This window comes from Emiliania huxleyi (assembly GCF_000372725.1).
Source record: "Emiliania huxleyi CCMP1516 unplaced genomic scaffold EMIHUscaffold_105, whole genome shotgun sequence".
Lineage (NCBI taxonomy): Eukaryota > Haptophyta > Isochrysidales > Noelaerhabdaceae > Emiliania > Emiliania huxleyi.
The window spans coordinates 82878-102573 of NW_005202113.1; the positions used below are offsets into that span (position 1 = coordinate 82878).

General features: G+C 66.2%; 6 protein-coding genes across 6 annotated transcripts; 2 read left to right on the top strand and 4 right to left on the bottom strand.

Annotated features, from left to right (window-relative positions):
• Positions 1-4669: 4669 nt before the first annotated feature.
• EMIHUDRAFT_108533 (hypothetical protein) lies at positions 4670-5608 on the bottom strand (the record flags this gene model as incomplete). The annotated part of the gene is made up of 1 exon (XM_005792701.1): positions 4670-5608. One exon carries the CDS (start codon positions 5606-5608, stop codon positions 4670-4672), a length of 939 nt encoding a protein of 312 aa, XP_005792758.1.
• An 891-nt stretch (positions 5609-6499) lies between these two features.
• EMIHUDRAFT_222763 (hypothetical protein) lies at positions 6500-6777 on the top strand (the record flags this gene model as incomplete). Its single annotated transcript, XM_005792702.1, has 2 exons — positions 6500-6512; positions 6629-6777. The coding sequence occupies 2 exons, from the start codon at positions 6500-6502 to the stop codon at positions 6775-6777; spliced, it is 162 nt and encodes a 53-aa protein (XP_005792759.1).
• A 4249-nt stretch (positions 6778-11026) lies between these two features.
• Positions 11027-11865, bottom strand: EMIHUDRAFT_222767 (hypothetical protein; the record flags this gene model as incomplete). The annotated part of the gene is made up of 2 exons (XM_005792703.1): positions 11027-11270; positions 11624-11865. The coding sequence occupies 2 exons, from the start codon at positions 11863-11865 to the stop codon at positions 11027-11029; spliced, it is 486 nt and encodes a 161-aa protein (XP_005792760.1).
• Positions 11866-12114: 249 nt separating this feature from the next.
• Positions 12115-13131, bottom strand: EMIHUDRAFT_69724 (hypothetical protein; the record flags this gene model as incomplete). Its single annotated transcript, XM_005792704.1, has 1 exon — positions 12115-13131. The coding sequence occupies one exon, from the start codon at positions 13129-13131 to the stop codon at positions 12115-12117; it is 1017 nt and encodes a 338-aa protein (XP_005792761.1).
• A 636-nt stretch (positions 13132-13767) lies between these two features.
• EMIHUDRAFT_222769 (hypothetical protein) lies at positions 13768-16992 on the top strand (the record flags this gene model as incomplete). The annotated part of the gene is made up of 9 exons (XM_005792705.1): positions 13768-13776; positions 13969-14178; positions 14249-14324; positions 14454-14582; positions 14854-14975; positions 15059-15367; positions 15479-16174; positions 16267-16339; positions 16631-16992. 9 exons carry the CDS (start codon positions 13768-13770, stop codon positions 16990-16992), a joined length of 1986 nt encoding a protein of 661 aa, XP_005792762.1.
• Positions 16993-17247: 255 nt separating this feature from the next.
• EMIHUDRAFT_222770 (hypothetical protein) lies at positions 17248-18033 on the bottom strand (the record flags this gene model as incomplete). Its single annotated transcript, XM_005792706.1, has 2 exons — positions 17248-17844; positions 17935-18033. The coding sequence occupies 2 exons, from the start codon at positions 18031-18033 to the stop codon at positions 17248-17250; spliced, it is 696 nt and encodes a 231-aa protein (XP_005792763.1).
• Positions 18034-19696: the final 1663 nt, after the last annotated feature.

The window sequence follows — 19696 nt, forward strand, 5'->3', positions numbered from 1 at the left end:
GAGGCTATCCTGTACACACTCAACAAGGCGGCCAACGAGCACTACGACTCGCTCTTCCAGCCAAACTTCTTCGACCTGAACCGGCACGAGCGGCTGCCGCTCCGCGACTTCATCGAGGTGCTCTGCCAAAACTTCTGCCGCTACCAGCGGCAGACGGACGACGGCCAGTACCAGATCGTGCCGACGGAGAAGCAAAAGGCGTTCCTCGCACGGATCCTCTGCGCGGAGGAGTGCTTTCACTTCTCGGAGGTCGGGTCGGGCAAGACCAAGGTGATCCTGCCGCTGCTCTGCCAGGCCTTCCTCTCCAGTAACGAGGCCGTGCACGAGCAGCTCGCGCGTGGCGGCCAGTGCAAGCACGTGCTGGTGGTGCTCGTGCCGGAGCACCTGCTGCACGACGCGCGCTCGCAGGTCTTCCGGTACTGCCTCAACCTGAACTTCCGCGACGAGTACCGCGTGTACGACGACATCTTCGCGCTCCTGCACCAGGACGTTCAGCTCGGCGGGCAGCCCGCCGGCAGCAAGTTCTCGCTCGGCGGCGGCGGCAAGTTCCCTCGCGGCCCCCGCATGAAGCAGATCTTTGTCACCTCCTTCAACCAGTTCAAGAAGGCGCTGACGAACGACGCGATCTGCGCCAAGGTGTGGCCGCACCGCGAGCACATCCTCGTCGTCGCCGACGAGGCGGCCTCCTCCGCCGCCTGTCCGCCACCGGTGGGGCGCGTCTCGTCACCGCCCTCGCCGTGAACAGGTCGACGACTTTCTCGACCGCGACAAGCTCGTCTTCAACATCTGCTCCAACAAGCCGAACGCGTTCGACAAGTCGACGCTCGCGCTCTACTACGAGGTCAGCCGCGCGGCGTACGGCGCCGAGGCGGCGCCGCCCCGCGTCGGCGCCTCGCCGAACCCGCAGTACTGGAGGCAGCTGCACGACAAGCTTGGCGCGCTCCACGCCGAGATCCAGGACGCGAGCCGCTCGATCAACAAGAGCTTCGGCATCTTCAACGAGACGACGCTCCGGCACTGCTCCACCAACATTGCGCACGACATCGAGGGCTACAAGTCGCTCATCGCGCGGCCGTACGAGTCGGTCAACCGCGCGATGCCGGGCTCTTCACACCTCTCCGTGTTCTTTACTCACACCTTTCGCCGTTAGGTCAACCGCGCGATGCCGGGCTCGTACTACAGCGACGTCGAGCGCACCATCTACCTCACGTACGTGATCCTGGTGGAGGACATCGCAAAGTACGACGAGCTCTTTCAGCAGGAGCGCAAGTTCCTCAGCTTTGAGTACTGGAGCGCGCACGTCAGCCAGATCGACTACGACGACCTGGTCTACGGGCTGGACCGCCTGTCCGAGATCGTGTCCAAGCAGCCCGACGCCAAGGACGGGCTGGTCCGGTTCCTGTACGAGATCATCCTTCGCCGCATGGAGGTGCGCGACCGGTCTCGCTCGGTCAACTCGATCGACGTCATCTTCAACTTCGACTGCATCGGCTTCACCGGGACGCCCTTCATCGACAACTACCCCACCTTTGTGAGCGGCCCCCGCCTGCGCCTGGCGGCTGGCGCGATGGGGCCCTCTCCAACAGGCCCCTCTCGAATAGGCGTACCTGCGCTGCCAGCGCGAGGACGAGATCCCCGACATGATCGACCGCAGCTTCTACGCCTACTCGAGCGAGGCGCTCGGCGCGGACCTGTTCGAGGAGCGCTTTGCGCGCTTTCAGGGCCAAAACAGCCACGTGCTCGTCGAGTACGTGCCCTCCGACTTTGTCGCCGCCGCCGACGACGCGCGCGCCCCTCGCCGTCGGACGCCGCGCGCCGCCGCCTGCCCTCCTCACCCCCCCCCCCCCCCGGCCCTGGACCACGGCAGGAGCTCGCCGTGCTGGAGCACATCTTTGCGCGCGAGGAGCGCGTGCGCCTGCAGCGGGCCGAGCAGTCGGCCGAGGCGGGCTGCTCCAACGTGCTGGTCGACCTGTGCGGCATCTTCAAGCGCTCGTCCATCCACGACGTGCGCGACCTCGTGCTCCGCCAGTTTGGGCCCGACCGCTTCCACTACGTCTACCACATCGACCAGGTGCGCGGCGGGACACGGCCGGTGGCACGCGCGCACGACGCGCCCACGACGCGCGCACGACGCGCCCACGACGCGCCCACGACCCTCGCTGCGCAGGTGGACGGCAGCGACCGCGTGCTGTGCGTCAACTCGAACTCGGACGTGCAGTTCGACGAGGAGTTTTACAAGTTCCTCTGCAAGACGTACGGCGAGGCGCTGCGCGAGCGGATCTTCTTCTTCGTCGACAACCGCAACGTCATCGGCAAGGACGTGCCCTTCCAGCTCGTCTACCAGCGGCGGTTCGGCCAGCCGCTCTTCATGCAGAGCGTCGTGCTCGCGCACGACGTGGACGACTTCAGCAAGATCTGGCAGGCGATGGGCCGCTCGCGGACGATGAACGAGACGCGCTTCTCCATCTACAAGAGCGGCGTGCCCGAGGACGCCGTCGCCGGCGAGGGCGCGGGCGTGCGTGACATCAAGGCGCAGCGGTTCACGCAGCGGCTCTACGAGCGCAACTGCGACTGCAAGATGGCGGGCAACCTCTCGTCCATCTACCAGACCCTCGTCTCGCTCTTCAACCTCTCGCAGGGCCGCTTCTACTTTTGCGACGAGATTGTCAACACCTTTCTCGAAAAGATGGACGGCGCGCCTGGCGGCGAGCTCGGCGGCGTGCCGAGACGAGGCGTCGGCTCTCACCTCGCGCTGCTCGTGACTAGGCACCATCGGCGGCAAGCTGGCTCGCCACGAGGAGCAGCTCGTGCAGAAGGTGCTCGGCGTGCAGGTGCCCGCGCGGGTGCTGGCGCACATCCTCGCCAGCAAGTTTCGGAGGAGCCCCGTCCTCGCCGTCGCCGAGGAGCCGCTCACGCCCGCCGTGCTCGAGGCGCTGCTGCGGCATGTGGTGCAGGTGTGTGCGCCGCCGAGACGCGCCGCCGAGACGCGCTCTCCCAACCTCCACCCCCCGCTCGACCCCCGCAGCAAAAGTTTGAGCAGCGCCTGCCGTCGGGCGACATCTTCGACGAGTTCCTGCTCCTGCTCTCGGGTGAGCAGCGGAGCCTGATGGAGATCAGCTACACCAAGCAGCAGCAGAAGCAGAAGCAGAAGCAGCGCAACAAGAGCCAGGACAGCGACACGATGGACGTGTTTGACAAGCGGCACCAGCTCGAGCTCTGCGTTGAGGTTGACAACTACTTTGCGTACGCCCTCGAGGCGCGGACCGACCTGCCGCGGCGCTGGCTCAACCTGCCGCTGCCCGTGCCCATCCTCTCGCTCACCTGCGCGCTCGGCGGCGAGCGGCGCGAGATCCACGTCTACCCGACGCTGCAGTTTGTCTACTCGCACCACATCCAGGCGAGCTACATCACCCAGGAGGTCAAGGACGCGCTCGGCAGCCACCCCGACCCCGACGGCGTGTGCGCGCGCTTCCTCGCCGCGAGCAGCGCGCGGCGGGCCGGCGAGGCGCCGCCCGGCCCGGAGCTGGCCCACGCGCAGGCGGGCGCGAGCGTCGACCCCGCGCCGCGCAGCCCGCGGCGCAGCAACAACAGCGACGCGGCGCAGCAGCTCGAGATCAAGGTGCGCGTCAACCACGTGCGGCAGAGCCCGCAGTTTACGCTCGCGGCGATCAGCGAGGGCGTGTACCTCTTGGGGATGAAGGATCAGTTCAACGCGTACGACTTGCCGGCGCACCCGCTGGCCGACCGCATCCAGTACGTCATCGATGAGGTTGGGCTGGTGCTCTTTGACCGCGGCGCCGGCGGCGCGAGCAGAGCGCTCGACAGCCTCGGCCCGTACTTTATTGAGAACTACATCCTGCTCGAGGTGCTGTCCAAGCAGGAGGTGGCGCAGAACGTGCTCGAGTACTATGTGTACCACAAGGAGAAGCTGCAGCGCAGCCTGGAGAGCTACAGCGAGGCGCAGGGCAAGGGCTTCATCTGCTGGCGCTTCTTGATGAACGAGGCGGTCAAGCAGGCGCGGGCCGACGCCGCGAGCGCGAGGGCGTCGCCGGTGCCGGCGGAGGGCGGCTGAGCGCCCAGCCGTCGCTCTGTGCGGAGAAGAGAGAGAGAGAGGGTGTCAGAGAGCGCACTCGCGCCTTGTGCTCTCGTAACAGACAGGAACGTTCACCATCGGCCTGGTCTCAATCCGTCCACAGCTGTGTGACGCGTACCAAGTACCATCTCGCCCGCGCCGCCGCCAGCGCATGCTCCAGTCGGCATATCGGCGCCCCCCCAGGGGCAGCGGCGCGCCCCGCCGACTCGCGCTGTGAGCTGGGACCCGGCAACGCGGGGGCGGCAGCCGTCACGGTGGCGGCGTTTGGCGCGGCCACAGTGCACAGAGCGCTCGGTCACGTAAAGCGTTGCGTACGCTGTCCTCTCGTTTTCACACATCACAGAGAACAAAAAGATCTTGAGATAAGAAATGGCTCGCGCATATTCATGAGTTATGACGGAAACACATATGTTTATGTGGGGGACGTACCCATACTGTGTTCGCGCCTAGATGTGCGCACGGATCTCGGATGTACGTTTAATATTTTGGACTCAGAAACCCGTCGCGTGTACAACTCAATAAAACATAGCCACGACCCACCTGGTCCGTGCGCCGCGCAATGGCGCGATTCTAGCTCTACTTCCAGTGCTGCTGGCTGATGCGCTTGGTGCCCCACTGCGCCGCGGCTGGCTCGGCAGGCGCCGGCGTGTCGCTGTCGGCCGGCTCCTCGTCAAGCGCGGGGCGGGAGGGCATGCACTTTGGCGCGGCGGGCAGGAGGCTCGAGAAGGCCTTGGACAGCTTCTGGATCAGCGTCGGTGGCCCCTCCTCCTCCTCCTCGGGAGCGACCGCGGGCGCCGCCTCGACCGCCGCCTCGGGCGCCGCCTCTGGAGCAGCCTCTGGAGCAGCCTCAGGCGCAGCCTCGGCCGCAGGCTCCGGAGCCGCGACCTCGGCAGTCTCGGCAGCCTCGGCCGCCGCGGCCGCGTGGCCGTAGGCGAGCCGTGCCTCGACCTCAGCAAGCTCCTCTGGCGTGACGCTCATCTCGCGGGCGAGGCCCGCCTCTCCCGCCGCCAGGGTGTATGCCCGCCACTCGACGCGAGCCTCCTCTTGCTCAGCGTCGTCGCGCTGGGCGACCGCATCGACCGCCCCAGTCAGCGCGCGTGCGACCGGCTGCTCCACCTCCGCCGCCGGCGCGTCGGCCTCCGCCGTCTCGACCGCCTCGGTCTCCTCGACAGCAGGCTCAGACTTGCGGCCCGAGAGGTAGTCGACCACCTGGCCCAAGATGGAGGACGACTTGACCGGCTCGGTCGGCGGAGGCACCTCGTCGGCCGCTTCGGCAGGCGCCTCCTCGGCTGCGCTCTCTTCGGCCGCGACCTCGTCCTTGGGCTCCTCTGCAGCGGGCTCCTCCGCCTCGGGCGTCACGGCCGAGGGTGCAGCCGCCGCGTCGGCGGCGGGCGTCTCGGCGGGCGCGACCTCGGGCGTGGCGACGACGGCGGCGGTGTCGGCGGGAGCGCTGATCTGCTCCGGCTGCATCACCGGGTCGGCGATGTTGGTCGACTTGGAGCTGCAGGCACCCATGGTTCGCTTGTGTTGTTGTGGTCGGCTGACTGCCTTGCGTCGTGCGTCCTTGGGAACGTGGCAAGTCGAAGTTGCGACGACGCCCCCGCTCGAGAAACTTGTGTGTCGAGCAACGAGCATCGTGGAGGAGAAGGAGGAGGAGGAGGAGAAGGAGGAGGAGGAGGAGGAGGAGGAGGAGAAAGAGAGAGAGAGAGAGAGAGAGAGAGAGAGAGAGAGAGAGAGAGAGAGAGAGAGAGAGAGAGAGAGAGAGAGAGAGAGAGACTCGGCGTCGCGGGGCGGCCGCGGCCTCCACCATCCTCTTCCACACCCTTGGCCTCAGTCGTCCGTGCAAATGGGGCAGTCCTCCTGGTGACAGAAATGGTCAACCTTCGTCCGCATCGAGGCCTCCTGCGCAGAGCCAGAGGTAAGCAGGCACCGTGTCCGGCACGCAGAAGGACAGCCTGCTGCAGTAGGTGCGCCCTTCATATAGTCATTTGACTCGTCGTCCCTCACAGGAAGATACTCGGGTTGAGGTGCATGCCGCACAGGACCCGACTGCACGGCGGGACTAATTCTGTTTTCGTTCGCCAGAACAGGATTCGGTACTTCAGCTCGGTTTAGTATCATTGTATCCTTCTCGAGGGGGTATCAAGGTATGCTCTAGGCCTCTGTGGGGACCCATCTCGGCTGGGTATCAAAGTATCATCGGCGGCCGCGCAGCGAAGCGACAATTCACACCTCGCACGCGTTTATTATCGCTCTTAGCGCTTCCGGTTCCGCTGTTCGCGCGCCACGCCCAACCAACCAACCATATACCGAAATGGTCTCGTCGCAGCTACAGCTGGAGCAACGCTATCCGCCGAATCATTTGCTCTTCTGAAGAAGGCAGTAGCGAGCTGGGACAGTCCCATCATGGATTACATAGGTGATAGCCGTCAAAGCAGGCGGCGGATTGATTTCGGATTTTTTTTTATTTTTCCGCTTTCCCCCCAATTTAAGTGGTGCAGCGGTACGACCAACGTTGCCAGGTGACTCTCTCAGCGATTATGCTCGAGGCGGAAGGCGATGTCATCGAGGCCGCGGCCGCTCCCCCGCGGCTGCCGCAGCCGCACCGGCTGCCTAGCCCGGCTGGCGGCCGCAGGCCGTCCAATGCGACGACGGCCGCCCTCCTCGCCCAGCGCATTGCTTAGTGGTGCGCTCGCCTCCCTCCTGCGCGACGCTCATTCGAGCGCGTTGTCTGTCTCGGCCGGCGCGCGAAGAGGTGTGAAGAGGAGGGTCGTGTCCGGTGTGAGGGTAGCCCACGAGGGTATCAACCTATCCTCTAGGCACTAGGGGCCCAATGCGGATCCTCTCAAGTGTCAAGAGGGTATCAGGGTATAGCCCTGAAGTATGATATCCACCTGTGAAACATCTGGCGTATGTCGCAGCCCGTTGGCGGTCGGGTCGCCGCGCGCGGTGCCGCCGACTCGCACTCTGCCGCCGCGGAGGAGCGCGAGCGTGACCTCCGCCGCGAGGTGCGCGAGCTACGCGACGAGCTCCAGAAGCAGGTCTTTGCGCCGCTGCCGGGAGACTGTGGCGATCTGTCGGCTGAGTGGCAGGCCGCTCGCCTCGCTCAGAGCCAGCGGCAGGTTGCCCTGCTGGCGGAGGCTCTCGCGACGCGACAGGTGCCGAACGGCGGCTCCGCCGCCAGCCACGCCCTCACATTCCCACGGCTGACCGCTGCGGCTGCAGGATCTGAGCGTGGAGACCGAGGCGGTGCTGCTGCAGCTCTCGCAGCCCGCCGCCGACGGCACTCGCTCCGAGGCGTCGGCGTGGGCGTCGGCGGCGCTGCGCCGCCTCCGAGGCGTGCATCATGCCGAGGCGCGGCGCAGGCACGGCCGACGCGCCACGTCGCACACCACACCAGCACTACCCTGCACTCTCTAGGCCATCTCGACCGACCTGGTGCAGAAGTTTGCGTCGATGCCGCTGGGCGTGCCGCGTGCGGGCGGCGGCGGGAGGGGAGCCGACCGCGGAGCGGCGGCGGCGGCGGCGGCGCGAGGGCCGAGCGGCGGCGGCGGCGGCGGTGGCATGAGAGTGCCGGCGGCGCGCCCGGCGAGGCCACCGGCGCGGACGGTGGCCGAGGCGGCGCCGCGACGGGTTGGGAGAGGGACGCACCGGCCGGAGTGGCAGTCTTAAACGCATGTGTCGGAAGGTTGCAAGCGCAGCCGGATGCAAGCGACCAGCAGCGTTGGGGGACACTGTTTTATATCTCAACACTCACGTTTTTATTAGTGTGTGAGGTCAAGTACCTGTCCCTGACGGAGAGGGGCGGGCTTCATAGCTGTCAGAGAGGGGCTTCTTGCTCCAGCATCAGCCGCCGCAGCTCCCGCGGGAAGGGCGTGTCGCGGCAGTCGAGGTCCTCGACGCTGGCCATGCCGCACCTGGTTCGATCCCTGCGGCAGCAGCGGCGAGCCTCGGGCAGCGGCCTGTGGAGCATCGTCCCCTTGAAGAGGTAGTACCTCGTCCCCGTCCCCAGAGCGAGCTCCTTGATGCTCACGTTGCTGGCGAGCGCCCACATCAGCAGCGCGTGCTCGCTGTAGAAGGCGTGGCGCAGCCGCAGCGGCCTCATCGGCGCGGCGCCTGCCACCCGAACGCGGTGCGTCTCGGGGTGCGGGGACAAGTGGGGACAAGCACACCCGTGCGTGCGGTCGCCGGGCGGCCACATCAGCCTCGGCGCGCCCGCCCACCTCGGGTCAATGTACCGCCACTCGCGCAGCATGCGTTGCAGCGCTCCGAGCACCACCTGGCGCCGCGCCTCGCCGCGCTCCCAGGCGTCCGCGCCGACGCTCGGCGTGCGCGGCGCATCCGCAATGAGGGGCAGCTCCCCAATCTGAGGGAGGGGAGTGGGGCGAGGGACGATCGATTGTGGGTGGAGCGAGTGTTGAGCGTCGAGCGGATGAGGCCTTGCTAAAGAAGCGCCAGCTCTCGCAGTCAAAGGAGCAAGCGCTCGACGCGGCGACGCTTTGCAGGAAGTGGTCCACGGAGAAGGGCGCAAACTGCGTGTCGTTCCACACGCCGCTGCGCTCAAAGTGGGAGCCAATCGCAGCAAATACGCCTGCTGACGGGATGCGCGCGTCTGGCGGAGTGCTCTGGTGGGCAGAATCGGACGACGATCGCAGAGCCCCCGCGCCTGCTGCAGTCCGCATCGCGGCGCGTGCGCCCCAGAATACATGGTCGGTCGCCGCGTAGATGCTTCCTGCGATGCGACGCGAGGCTTGTGCGTGAGCTGAGCAGGTCTATCAGCTGACGTCCTTATCTGTAACCGCGGGTTGCCTGGGTCGCTTCTGGCGACACCGCACACGCGGGAGGATCGCCATCTGGGAAGCGGGACTGAATCGGCCCGTAGCTTGACCACCAGCTCGAACTGACGTCGTGCCCGTCGCTCGCGCTCCTCCATGAGCGCCCACGCAGCCTGAAGCCGGTGCCACTGCACTGCAGCGTACGGCTGCACCCACCCAGCTGGCCGAGGAGGCCTCGCCACAGTGCGAGGCTTGACGCCGGTGAGGTTTTGCAGAAGCGCTACCGTGCCCTCCTCCCACGTGTCGTAGGCCGCAACTCCCTCGATGCTCTGGCCGAGCAGCGCCGGCATCACAACGGCCACCGACGTGGAGGCGTCCTTTCCAGGGCAAGGTGGGTCGGTGACGAGGAAGATCTCTGCCGCGAGAGGGAGGAGGACGTACTCCCGCATGTACGAGGCGTGGAGTGTGGCGTTCGGGACGTGCCCGGAGCCGACCACGAGGGCGGCGACCCGGCACGCTGGCATGTGTGTGTGTCGACGTCCGTCCTCGAGAAGTTGGGGTTGCCCAGTCGAATCGGCGCGGCAAAACGGGGATGGAAGAAAAAAATCCCGCCGCGTCTGCTCTCTGCTCTCATGACTCCTCTCTCTATCATTTTCAAGGATAGTTAAAGCCGTAAGTGTTACTTTTGTGTCGACGCCCCCTTCAAGCTTCATCCACTACATACATAATATCGTCTCAATAGATCATGGCACATACATAGTAGATCACGCACGCGGTGGAAGCTGGCGACGGACGCCCGCGCAACACGGGCATTCTGGTTGCTTCACCCCAGAAATGAGAGCCAGGAGGACAGCATCCCCATCGCAGGCGGGGCGCTCGCGGCGAGCTCTGCCAGCCGCTGCTCCTCGCCCGGCTGAGCCTTGCGCAGCTTCAGCTTGGGGGGCGGAAGCCGGCAATAGTCCAGCTTTGGGAGCGCGGCGCTGGCACCCTCGCCCAGTCGCGTCTCCGCGCGGCTCTTCTTGACGTCCGTCACGAGGGACCAGATGAGCTTTGCAAACTCCTCGTCCACGCGGCGCACGTAGTAGACCCCCACCACGTCGTCGACCTCCCAGCTGAGCTGCATCTGATTGAGGCCGTCGCCGATGGAGCACATGCTCTTGTGGGGTAGCTCCACGTACCGCCGCTGCGCCTCGGCCGCGTCCTCGACATTGTCCCAGCAGCAGTTGACCCGCCAGTCCTCTGCCTGAGCGTTGACGCCCGACGTGCGCTTGTGGCCTTTGCGCGAGCAAGCCTGCGTCACGACTTGGTACCGGCGCGCGAGGTGCTGCTCAATACTGCCGCCGACGGTCTTTGCACAACGGAGCCCCGTGCCATATGTCTGCTCGGGCGGAGGGGGCGCGGGCACGGGTTGTAGTCGAGGGTTTTGGGTGTGGGGCCGTGCTAAGTGGGTGAGCGGCGTGCCCTGTGGGAGTCAAAGGCGTATGCGCACGAGACTTGGGAGGCGTTGGTGCGGAGCATAAACCCGAAGGTGTCGCGGTACGACCTGGTCGGCAGGTCGTGCCGCAGCAGCGAGGTGGCTGCGCCTCGCCTTGTCAGCTGTTGAAGCGCACACTGCCGGAACTCCTTGACGAACGTTCCAGTCGGCACAGCGGACTTGATGAAGCTCATGTTTACTCTGCGCGCGTCCTTCCTCAACTTTCGCTCGAGCGTGTCGCACTCGAAGGCCCTGATGAAGAAGCCGGAGCGAATCGTGCTCTCATAGTTGCACGGAGCCCCGTCGGGCGGGTTTTTGGGCACAAGCGACTGACGCAGGCTCATGAGTTGGCCGCTTTTGTCCTTGCTACGTCGATTGAAGAAGCCCATGGGCCTGCGCGTGCCTGGGAGCACCGGGGCGGTGGCAAACTTGGCAGACAGCCCTGACCGCAAGAATCGCAAAAGGCCACAGGAGCCTAAGCAGACTCCTGCCGTCCTGCGAGGAAGCGCTAGCGGAAATAATTGAAAACCACACCTCTACTGTAAGCGAAAAGAAAGGAGCGTACTCTTGAAATATCGCTGTGGACTAGCGCTAGACGGTAGTCATAGCAAGAAAACAGGGGGCTGCCGCGGATCATAGCCTTGCCTTCTCTCTACGCTGGGCCATCACCGGGGCCATGTGCCTCTACTCAATTGGGTCGCCGCACAGATTTCGAATCTCGTCGGTCGTGACGCGCGTCGACATGAGCTCCTCGGCCCACGCGGCGGCCGCGGGCTGGAGCCGCTTCTCGAGGTAGCGCTCCAGTACGTCCACGCGCCGCATTGGGACTTCAAAGCAGCGGAGCAGGGCCTCAGCCTGCTCGCGCGTCAGGCGGCTCGGCATCTTTGACGTTTTCACCTCCGTCTCCAGGATGCGGAACTTGACATTGCTGCGCGGCAGACGGGAGGGCGGTCTAAGTGGGTGGGACCGCACTCGCTCCGGTATCCGCTCAAGAGATGATGGGCTAAGTGCCGCTCGCAGAGGCCAGCGCGGCCTGGTCTCGTTGGCAGAGAGCCGCTCAAGTAGTCCCAAGATCTCACTCCGTTGGTTGGCTGGGAGTCGTCCATCAGACACGGGCAGAGGGTCCCGCTTCTTGTACGGGTCCTCATTTCGCCTGCGCCGCAAGCAAGGGAGTCGGGCTGTCGTCTGGCTATCTCAGATCCACGAGGGACGAAGGCGCGCCTCTGCATCGGCGGGCTCGCCTCAGGCTGCGAAGTCGAGTCGCGAGGTGCGGAGGCTGACTGACGGTTATCTTGCGAAATCTGCCGCATTCGAGCGACGTCGAGGGGCGTCGAGCCCTGGCTGCCTCTCGCGGCTGGCTGGTCGGCGAGCGGCTTGTACGCAATCTGGATCTGCTGGCCGGGCCTGACGTTTGGCGGGATGGTCACCTGCAGCTGCTGGCCGTCCGGCGCCTTGCACATGAGCTTCTGCCCCGGCCCCAGACCTGGCGGAATGGTGATTTTGAGCATCGGCTGGCCGCTCATTTCTCCAGACGATCGTCCACCCGCAAATAGCTGATCGACGACCGGCCAGTAAGGTGGCCCCGCTCCGAGCGCACGGGACGGACGTTTTGTGAAAGAATTTTAGCGCCAGAACGTCGGGCGTGAACACCAAGGTGGTAACGCAGCAGCATCAGATACAATGCGAGTATGCGACCGATGGCGCATCACCAGTCCTAACATTACGACGCGAGCGCATGGGGACGCGCGCAAAACTTTCTCACGACTCTGAGCTCACCTGTCGTCCATGCGGCGCCGTTTCACCCAGGGCAAGTTGTCAAGATCGATGTTGCCACCACACATGACGATGGCCACGTTTTTCACGTCTGGGTACTTCTCATAGAAGGCCTTCGATGTCGCCACGGCCACAGCGACGCCGCAACCAGGCTCAATGACCTGCTTGGCACGCTCCATCACGAAGCGGGTGGCGTCCTCAATCTCGTCCTCGGTGACAATGAAGACGTCGTCGACAAGCTTCTCCACAATTGGGTACGAGTTTGCTCCCAGACTGCTCTTCACAGAGTCGGCGATGGTGACGATCGGCGTGTTTGGTGGGTTCTTAACCAGCTTCCCCTCCTGCTTCGACATGTAAGCGCTCCTTGCCCGCTCCGGCTCTGCGCCGATCACCTTGACCTCTGGCTTGACCGCCTTGAGGTACGTGGCGACGCCGGAGATGAGGCCGCCACCACCAATGGAGCAGATCACGGCATCAATGTCTGGCTGCTGCTCTAGGAGCTCCAATCCGATAGTGCCCTGGCCATTGATGACCCGTAGGTCCTGGTTCGGGTGGATCTCCTCTGCCTTCTCCTCCCCTTTCTCCGCACGGATGCCGGCCACCACCTCCGCAGACATCGCCTCCCTGGCCTCCTGTGTCGGCTTGCACAATTTCACCTCCGCGCCATACGTGTCCCGTACGGCATTGATCTTGACGGCGGGAGAGTCCTCTGGCATGACTATGATGGCCGTTTTGCTGAGCACCTTGCAAGCTTGAGCGATGGCCTGCGCGTGATTGCCGCTACTCTGAGTCACCACGAAATCCGCCTTGGAGAGGGAGACGGCGTTGATGGCGCCCCGGATCTTGAAGGCGCCGACCTTCTGCTCATGTTCTGCCTTCATGAACAGCTGCTTTGGCGTGCCGGCGGCCTCCGAGGCGCGGCTGTTCAGCGCATCGCAGGTGAATACTCGTGTGCGGTGCACGTGGGCCTTGATGCGATGGTAGGCCTCTACGACCGTCTCCTTTGTGACGGCCATGGCACGCTCCTGGAGCAGACGCTCAACGCCTCAATGCACTCTTTGGGTAGCCGCTGCCTAGCTTTGAGCCCCGCGGTTTGTCCACGCTTGCGACTGGAGCACTTTGCGCCAGAGCGCCCGCGGACGGAGCACCCGTGAAAAGAATTTTTTCCGCTGGCGTTTGTTGGAGGCTAGGACGCAAGCGTCCGTCGCCCTTTTCAAACTCGGGGCCCACTCCGCTACGGCCTACGGCTACGCTCCGACACGAATTTGGAGGGCCTAAAGTTTAGGGAGTGTTGCTGCGCAAAAGGGGTCGGACACAGGGCGCAGCTCATGCTAAGAGCTAGAAGAGGAGATAGAGAGAACAACCACCCTGTCCCGTTATTTCGTACACCAACACCAAAAAGCTCTCTCTCTCCTGCTCCTCACTCAGGGCAGACTCAAGGGGGTCACAACTACCGAGTCCCTCGAGTCTAGCTGCCACGTCCAAAACCTGGACGGCGGCAGTGATAGTGCTATCAAGGGCATGGTCCGTGGAAAGTGGAGCGGGTGGTACGGGATAGTAGAGCAGGCGCTTTGTGGGTGGCGGGTATGGGCGGCAGCGTTGGGTGGCCGGCCGAATCGTTAGCGGAGCTCCTCCCTCAAGCTCGATCAAGCATGACGCACGTTGAGTGACAACGGCGGCGAGCTTCTGAACCAGGTTAGGTTGCCGGAGCACCGCCAACTCCTCCTCTGAGTCAGACACGCCAACGCCGACTGCGCCCTCCTCCTCCCATTCGTCGACTGCGCCCTCCTCCTCCTCCTCCAATTCGCCGACACTGCGCCCTCCTCCTCCATGGGCTCGATCCGATTCCGCAGCGTGTCGTCCCCAGCGGCGGTGCTGCGCGGGAGGCGGCCGGGGGCACGCTGGGCTCGATCAGCGGCTTCCCCTCAAGCTGCGCCGAAAGCACGGATTTGGCGGACGTTCTTGGCTTCAACTTTACGGATGTCTTGGCACCAGCTGAAGGCTTGCCCCCGTCCACGGCCGAAATCACGCAGTTTGTGCACGGTATTCAGATTTTGCTCTTTGTTCGTGGGGGGTATATTGCAGATTTGTCAATGATACCGCGTCTGCGACGCGGGCGCCTTGCGTGCAGAGGCAGAGCCCTTAGCCACCCTTTATGTCTTGCGCGGTCAAAAATCTACCCTTGCTCCTGGCAGGATAGGGCTTAGGGGTCTGTGGACACTCGGCGCGCGCGCGCGCGTGAACAGGGCTCCAGGCTGCCCCAAATGACGTGTGAGTGTTAGAGTTGTTTGGTATTGCTAAAAAAATCTCTCTCTGGAGCTCCCAGATATGTAGACAGGCCTCAGGCGCGAGCGCAAGTCCGCCTGCCTCACGCGGCGTCGGGTCGAGACGCCGCCGCCTCCGCTGCGCGACGCCGGAGGCGGGGCGGCGTGGGGGCTGACGCCTCAGCAGGCGTCAGCCGGGGGCGGTGTCAGATGCGCGCGTCATGTCTGGTTTGGCCCGGACCCTGCATAATAATAGGTAGGTTACCCCCTACTTTCAGTGTATGTGGCTGTTACGTACATTGTTTCCCCATTTTTCGCTTCGCTGCGCGTGGCCGCATATGTGGGCTTCACACACCCTATCCGGCTATGGAGCCCGAACCCAGTCTGACATACGCCGGGTCCAAAATGAAGAACTCAGACCAGGAATGGCACCATGTGAGTTGTGCGTCTTGGGCCGGGTTGTGTTGTCGCGAGAAAAGCTCGCCTCTTGCGCTGGATTCGCCACCGCCGCCACCGCCGCCACCACTGTTGCGACAACCACGGAGAAGAAGGGCTGTTGGCGCGACAACACGGATTTTCGCCCCACGAGGATTGCGGTGTTTTCTTCATACTCGAGTATATGGTGGGCTGGGAACGACTCGGCGTCCGCCTCCCTGCCGCCCTTGCCCGTGGGTTGGAGAGCGCTGGCCTGCGCCACCCGTCGGCCATCCAGCGCGCGGCCGCGCCGCGCATCTTTGCCGGCGAGAGCGTCGCCGTGCACGCGGAGACCGGCTCAGGCAAGACGCTCGCCTGCCTGGTGCCGCTGCTCGCGCGCTGTCGGCCCGGCGTGCCCAGGCAAGTGCTCGTGGTGGTGCCGTCGCACCAGCTCGCGCTGCAGACACGCGACGCGGCCGACGCTCTCCGCGTCGACGGCGTCCCCACCGCTGAGCTCCTCCGGCCGGCGCGCCGGGCGAGGCGTGAGGCGGCGCTCGAGGAGCAGCGCGCCGAGGTGCTCATCGCGACGGGTGGCCAGCTGGCCGCGCTGCTGCCGACGCTCGAGTCGAGCGCCGGCGCCCGCGCCGCCCTGCGCGCAAACCTGCGTGCGGTCGTGATTGACGAGGTTGACGAGCAGCTGTCGCTTCCGCCGAGGCTGGAGCTGCGGCGCTCGATGCGGCGGCGCGCGTCTCGCGACCGCTACCTGCGGCAGAGCGACCTGCCGAATGCGCTCCGCCTCCTCGTGCAGCGCACCAGGCGGCCGCACCGCACCCCGTCCCACGGGCGCGGCGCGGGTGTCGGCGATGGCGAGGGAGGCGCGGCCGACGATGAGGGAGAGGGAGGCGAGTTTGAGGGCGGCGGCAAGTCGGCGGAGCGGCCGCGGTCGAGCTTTGGTCGCGTGCAGGTGGTGGCGCTCAGCGCGACGATGAGCCACAAGGCCCTGCGCGACCTCCTCGCCGTTGTCGGCCGCGAGGCCGGCAAGCTCGGGATCGTGGTGGCGAAAGACGGCGACGCCGCCGGCGCACGCGCCTTGTCGCAGGAGCGGCCGGCGCTGCCTCCGATTGGGCCGCCGCCGGCGGCTGTGAGCGAGCGCGAGGCGCGCGAGGTCTGGGCGAGGTACATGGACGAGGCTGGGGCGGGCACTGAGCCGGGCGGCGGGCGTGCGCTTGGCCGAGAGGAGGGGCGCGGCGTGCGGGGCGGGGTCCTGCGTGTGCCGGTCCCCGCCGCGATCGCGCACCAGCACTGGGTGTGCCGCGAGGCGGACAAGGCTGCGGCGGCCGTCGCGGCGATGCGCGAGCTGCGCCCCTCCCTCGCGCTCCTCGTCACGCGGGACGGGCTCAATGCCGACCAGGCTAGCGCGCCTCGGGGAGAGCGAGGCCCGTGGCTGGCCTTCACGCGTCTCGCAGCGAGCAGGTGGTGGGCGAGCTGGAGGCGGAGGGCCTCGAGGGGGCGCTGACGCTCGACGCCGTCACCGCGCGCGCGGCGGGTGTGCCCGCCGGCGGCGATGAGCTCGAGCGCGGCGAGGGCGGCGAGCGCGGCGAGGGCGGGCCGTCGGCCGGCGCGCTGAGCGAGCGCCTCGCCGCCCTCGAGGGGGAGGGGCCGCCGCACGAGGCGATGCCGCTGCCGGAATGGGCCGTCAGGGCGCGGCGGCGGCGCGGAGCGAGGGCGAGCGGCGGGTCGGGCGGAGGGTGGCCTGGAGTTGGGGATGGGCCGGCCGGAGGCGGAGGCGGAGGCGGAGGGCTGCGCGAGGCGGCGGCGTCGGCGTCGCTTGTGGTAGCGCACGAGTCGGCGATCCGCGGGCTCGACTTGCCGGAGGTCGAGCTGGTGCTCATCACGATGGCGCCCGACTCGCCGGAGTCGTACATGCACATGGCGGGCCGGACGGGCCGGTTTGGACGGCGGGGCGAGGTCGTGTCGATCCTCACGCCGCGCGAGCTGAGCGCGGCCGGCGTCGTGACCGCCTCGCTGCGCGGCGTCAAGTTCCGCACCAGGCGCTGGATTGCGCGAGAGGAGGCGCTGGAAGAGACGAGTGGCGCGCCGGAGGTGCATGTCCGGACGAGCGCCTTGAGAGCAATGCGGCGCAAGAGCCTCAGTCTGAGCCAGCGGCAGGCTGCGGACGCAGCTCTTACATTTCAGTAGACCCCCGCTGCTTAAAAGTACTCACAAAAACCGTTGACACTTGACATCCATCACACAAGACAAGAAGAGGGTCCCGGGGGGCAGCGGGCGAGTCCGAGAGAATCTCGCGCGTCGCGGGGACGCGAAAACGCTCTCTGCGTTCTCTCGCGTGTGCGCGTGGACGAAGCTTCCCAGCGCAAACAGAGGTAGGCGGTTTCGCGCTCCTCGCCCCCCAGGCCAGCGGCGGGCCACGGTCCACCCTAGCAGTTGGCAGAGTCACGACCTCGCGCCGCTCTGTCGGTCGCGAAACGCGTCGCTCGCTCTGCGCCCGTCAATGGTGAGTGCGCTGCGGCGCGGCGCGTGGCGCGGCTGGCCGCCCGAGCCTGTGAGGCCGTGGCCGTACACCACCTGCGTGGTCGGTGGGCAGGGGGGCTGGTGGGCCGGTGGTTTTTGGGCCGGTGGGCCGCCTTGGCTGGGCGCTGCCGCCTGCTTGGGAAGGGGTCGGGCCGGGGCGGCAGTGGGCGGCGGGCTTTGGCGCGCCTCTGGCGATTTGAGGTGGACGAGGGTGGAGAGGAGCGGGTCGCGCTTCATCGACGGCGACGCCTTCTCCCACCTCCTCGTCACCTGGTTGAAATACGCCTCGACCAGCTCGCCCGACTCGAGCCGCCGGTTGTCTCTCCGCGCCGAGAGCGTGACGGCGCTCAGCCCAAGCACAAAGGTCGCGACGCAGCCGAGGGTCCACTGCATGCGCCGGCGCTCAGTCCGCGCGCGCGCCTCGCCAGCGGGCGTGTCCGCCCCAAAGTCCATGTACCCTTGGTACGGGTTGTACCCTGGCCGCGACGCTGAGCCGTACTGCGCTCTCGTGCCCCACGTCTCGTAGGCGCGCTCTCGGCTGCGGCGCGGGCCGGCGCCGCGGCCGCCGCCCCGCGCTGTGGAGGAGGAAGCTTCCGCCTCCTCGGCCACCAGTGTCTCGTACGCCAGCGCAATCTGCTTGAAGCGCTGCTCCGCCGCCGCCTTGCTCGCGCCAGAGTGCTTGTCCGGGTGCCACGTCTTGGCGAGCATGCGAAAGGCGGTCTTGATCTCGGCCGGGGTCGCGCCCTGATTGAGGCCGAGCGCCCGGAGGCTCTCTCGGCACGCCGCCATGCCCTACGGTGCCTGGTGTCGACCTGGGCCGGTTCGCCAAAATTTCGCGCCGAACGAAAGAATTGACACACTTGACGGAAGATCCCGCGACGGCGACTGTGGGGACCACATGATCCGTACAACATGCACATGCACATTCACATGAAGGGGCCGTTCGCGCTAGGCGGCGCGGGCACCACCACCGGGGCCGAGCGGGAGAAGACGTTCAAAGACCAAAGTTCTTCTTGTTCTGACCCCATTGAAAAAGAATTTTGGCTCCCTCGCTAGTAATGGTCCTGCTGCTCTCCACGCTCGCCGCTGCCGCCGCCCTCGCCGGGCCTCCCGCCGGCGCCGCTGTCAGCCGCCGCGCCGCGCTGCTCGCCGGCAGCTGGAGCCTCGCCGCCGGGCCGGGCGCTGCGCACGCGCTCTTTGAGTCGCCGACGCAGGCCACGGTGCAGAAGCTGGCGACGGTGCTGCCCCGCGTGCAGTCGCTGATCAAGGAGGTTGCGGAGGTGGAGCGGCAGCGGGCCAAGCTGCCGCCCAACAACGAGGACGACGCGTACGTCCTCCGCTTTTCGCGGTCCGTGCTCGAGCCGCTCGCCGAGCCGATGGTCGAGGCGGGCGCGAAGCTCGGCGGCAGCGCTCCCGACCTGTCGGCGGCGTTCGGCGTGCACGTGGCTGAGCTCGACGCCGCGTGCAGGGCCAAGGCGGCCGACCGGGAGCGCAAGGAACTCGAGGAGGTGGAGTCCTCCCTCTCCGGCTTCCTCGAGCTCGGCAAGCGGTGCGGCCCGCCGCGAGACCGCCTCCGCCTCGTCCGCCTGCCGCCGCCGCGTCGCGCGACTCCCACCGCCGCCGCCGCCCCGCACCTCCACGCCCCCGCGGCCCTGCCTCGCTGCCCAGTACGGCGCGCCTCACCCGCTGCCACCCGCCAGGCTCAAATACGACACGACGTCACGCGATGACATCAACTCCTACTCCGGGTCAACAGGCATCCTGTACAACAAGTTCCTCTTCCGCGCCGGCTGAGCGCGGCGCGGGGAGGGTTGCAGCGCAGCTACTGGTTGGCGCCGGTAGGCGGTAGGATGGTAGCAGATTTTGACCGCGACATCGTCCTCGCTTTTTCGTTGAGTGTCAGCGGTGTGGGAAAACTCTACCTAGTTGGCGTCTTGCTCGTCGGGCGCCTCGAGCTTCTCAAGCTTGGCCGCGCGAGAGAGGAGAGACAAGCGGAGGCGCGCGCGGGCGGCCGTCGAGGCGGGCAGCCTCCGCTGCGGCGCTGCCCCCGCGGGGCGGGTGTACGGTGTGTTGAACCACGCCGTGTTGCAGGGAGCACTCTTCGCGCACATCGCAGTTCCCCACCACACTTCTCGTCACTTCCACTTCGCACTTGGTGTGCTTGTGGAGCGGTCGTATACACACACATGGCACAAAACCAACAACACAACAACCACCCTGGGCCACCCTCAGAGGCCGCGCTAGGCTGTCACACGACGCGGTACACAAGCAAAGCTCCTGAGATCCCAGCGCCTTCTGGCTCTCTACAGCAGGCAGCGACGAGCAGCCTAAGCTCCGGGTCAAAGCACATGCCGTCGCAGCCCGGGTAGCA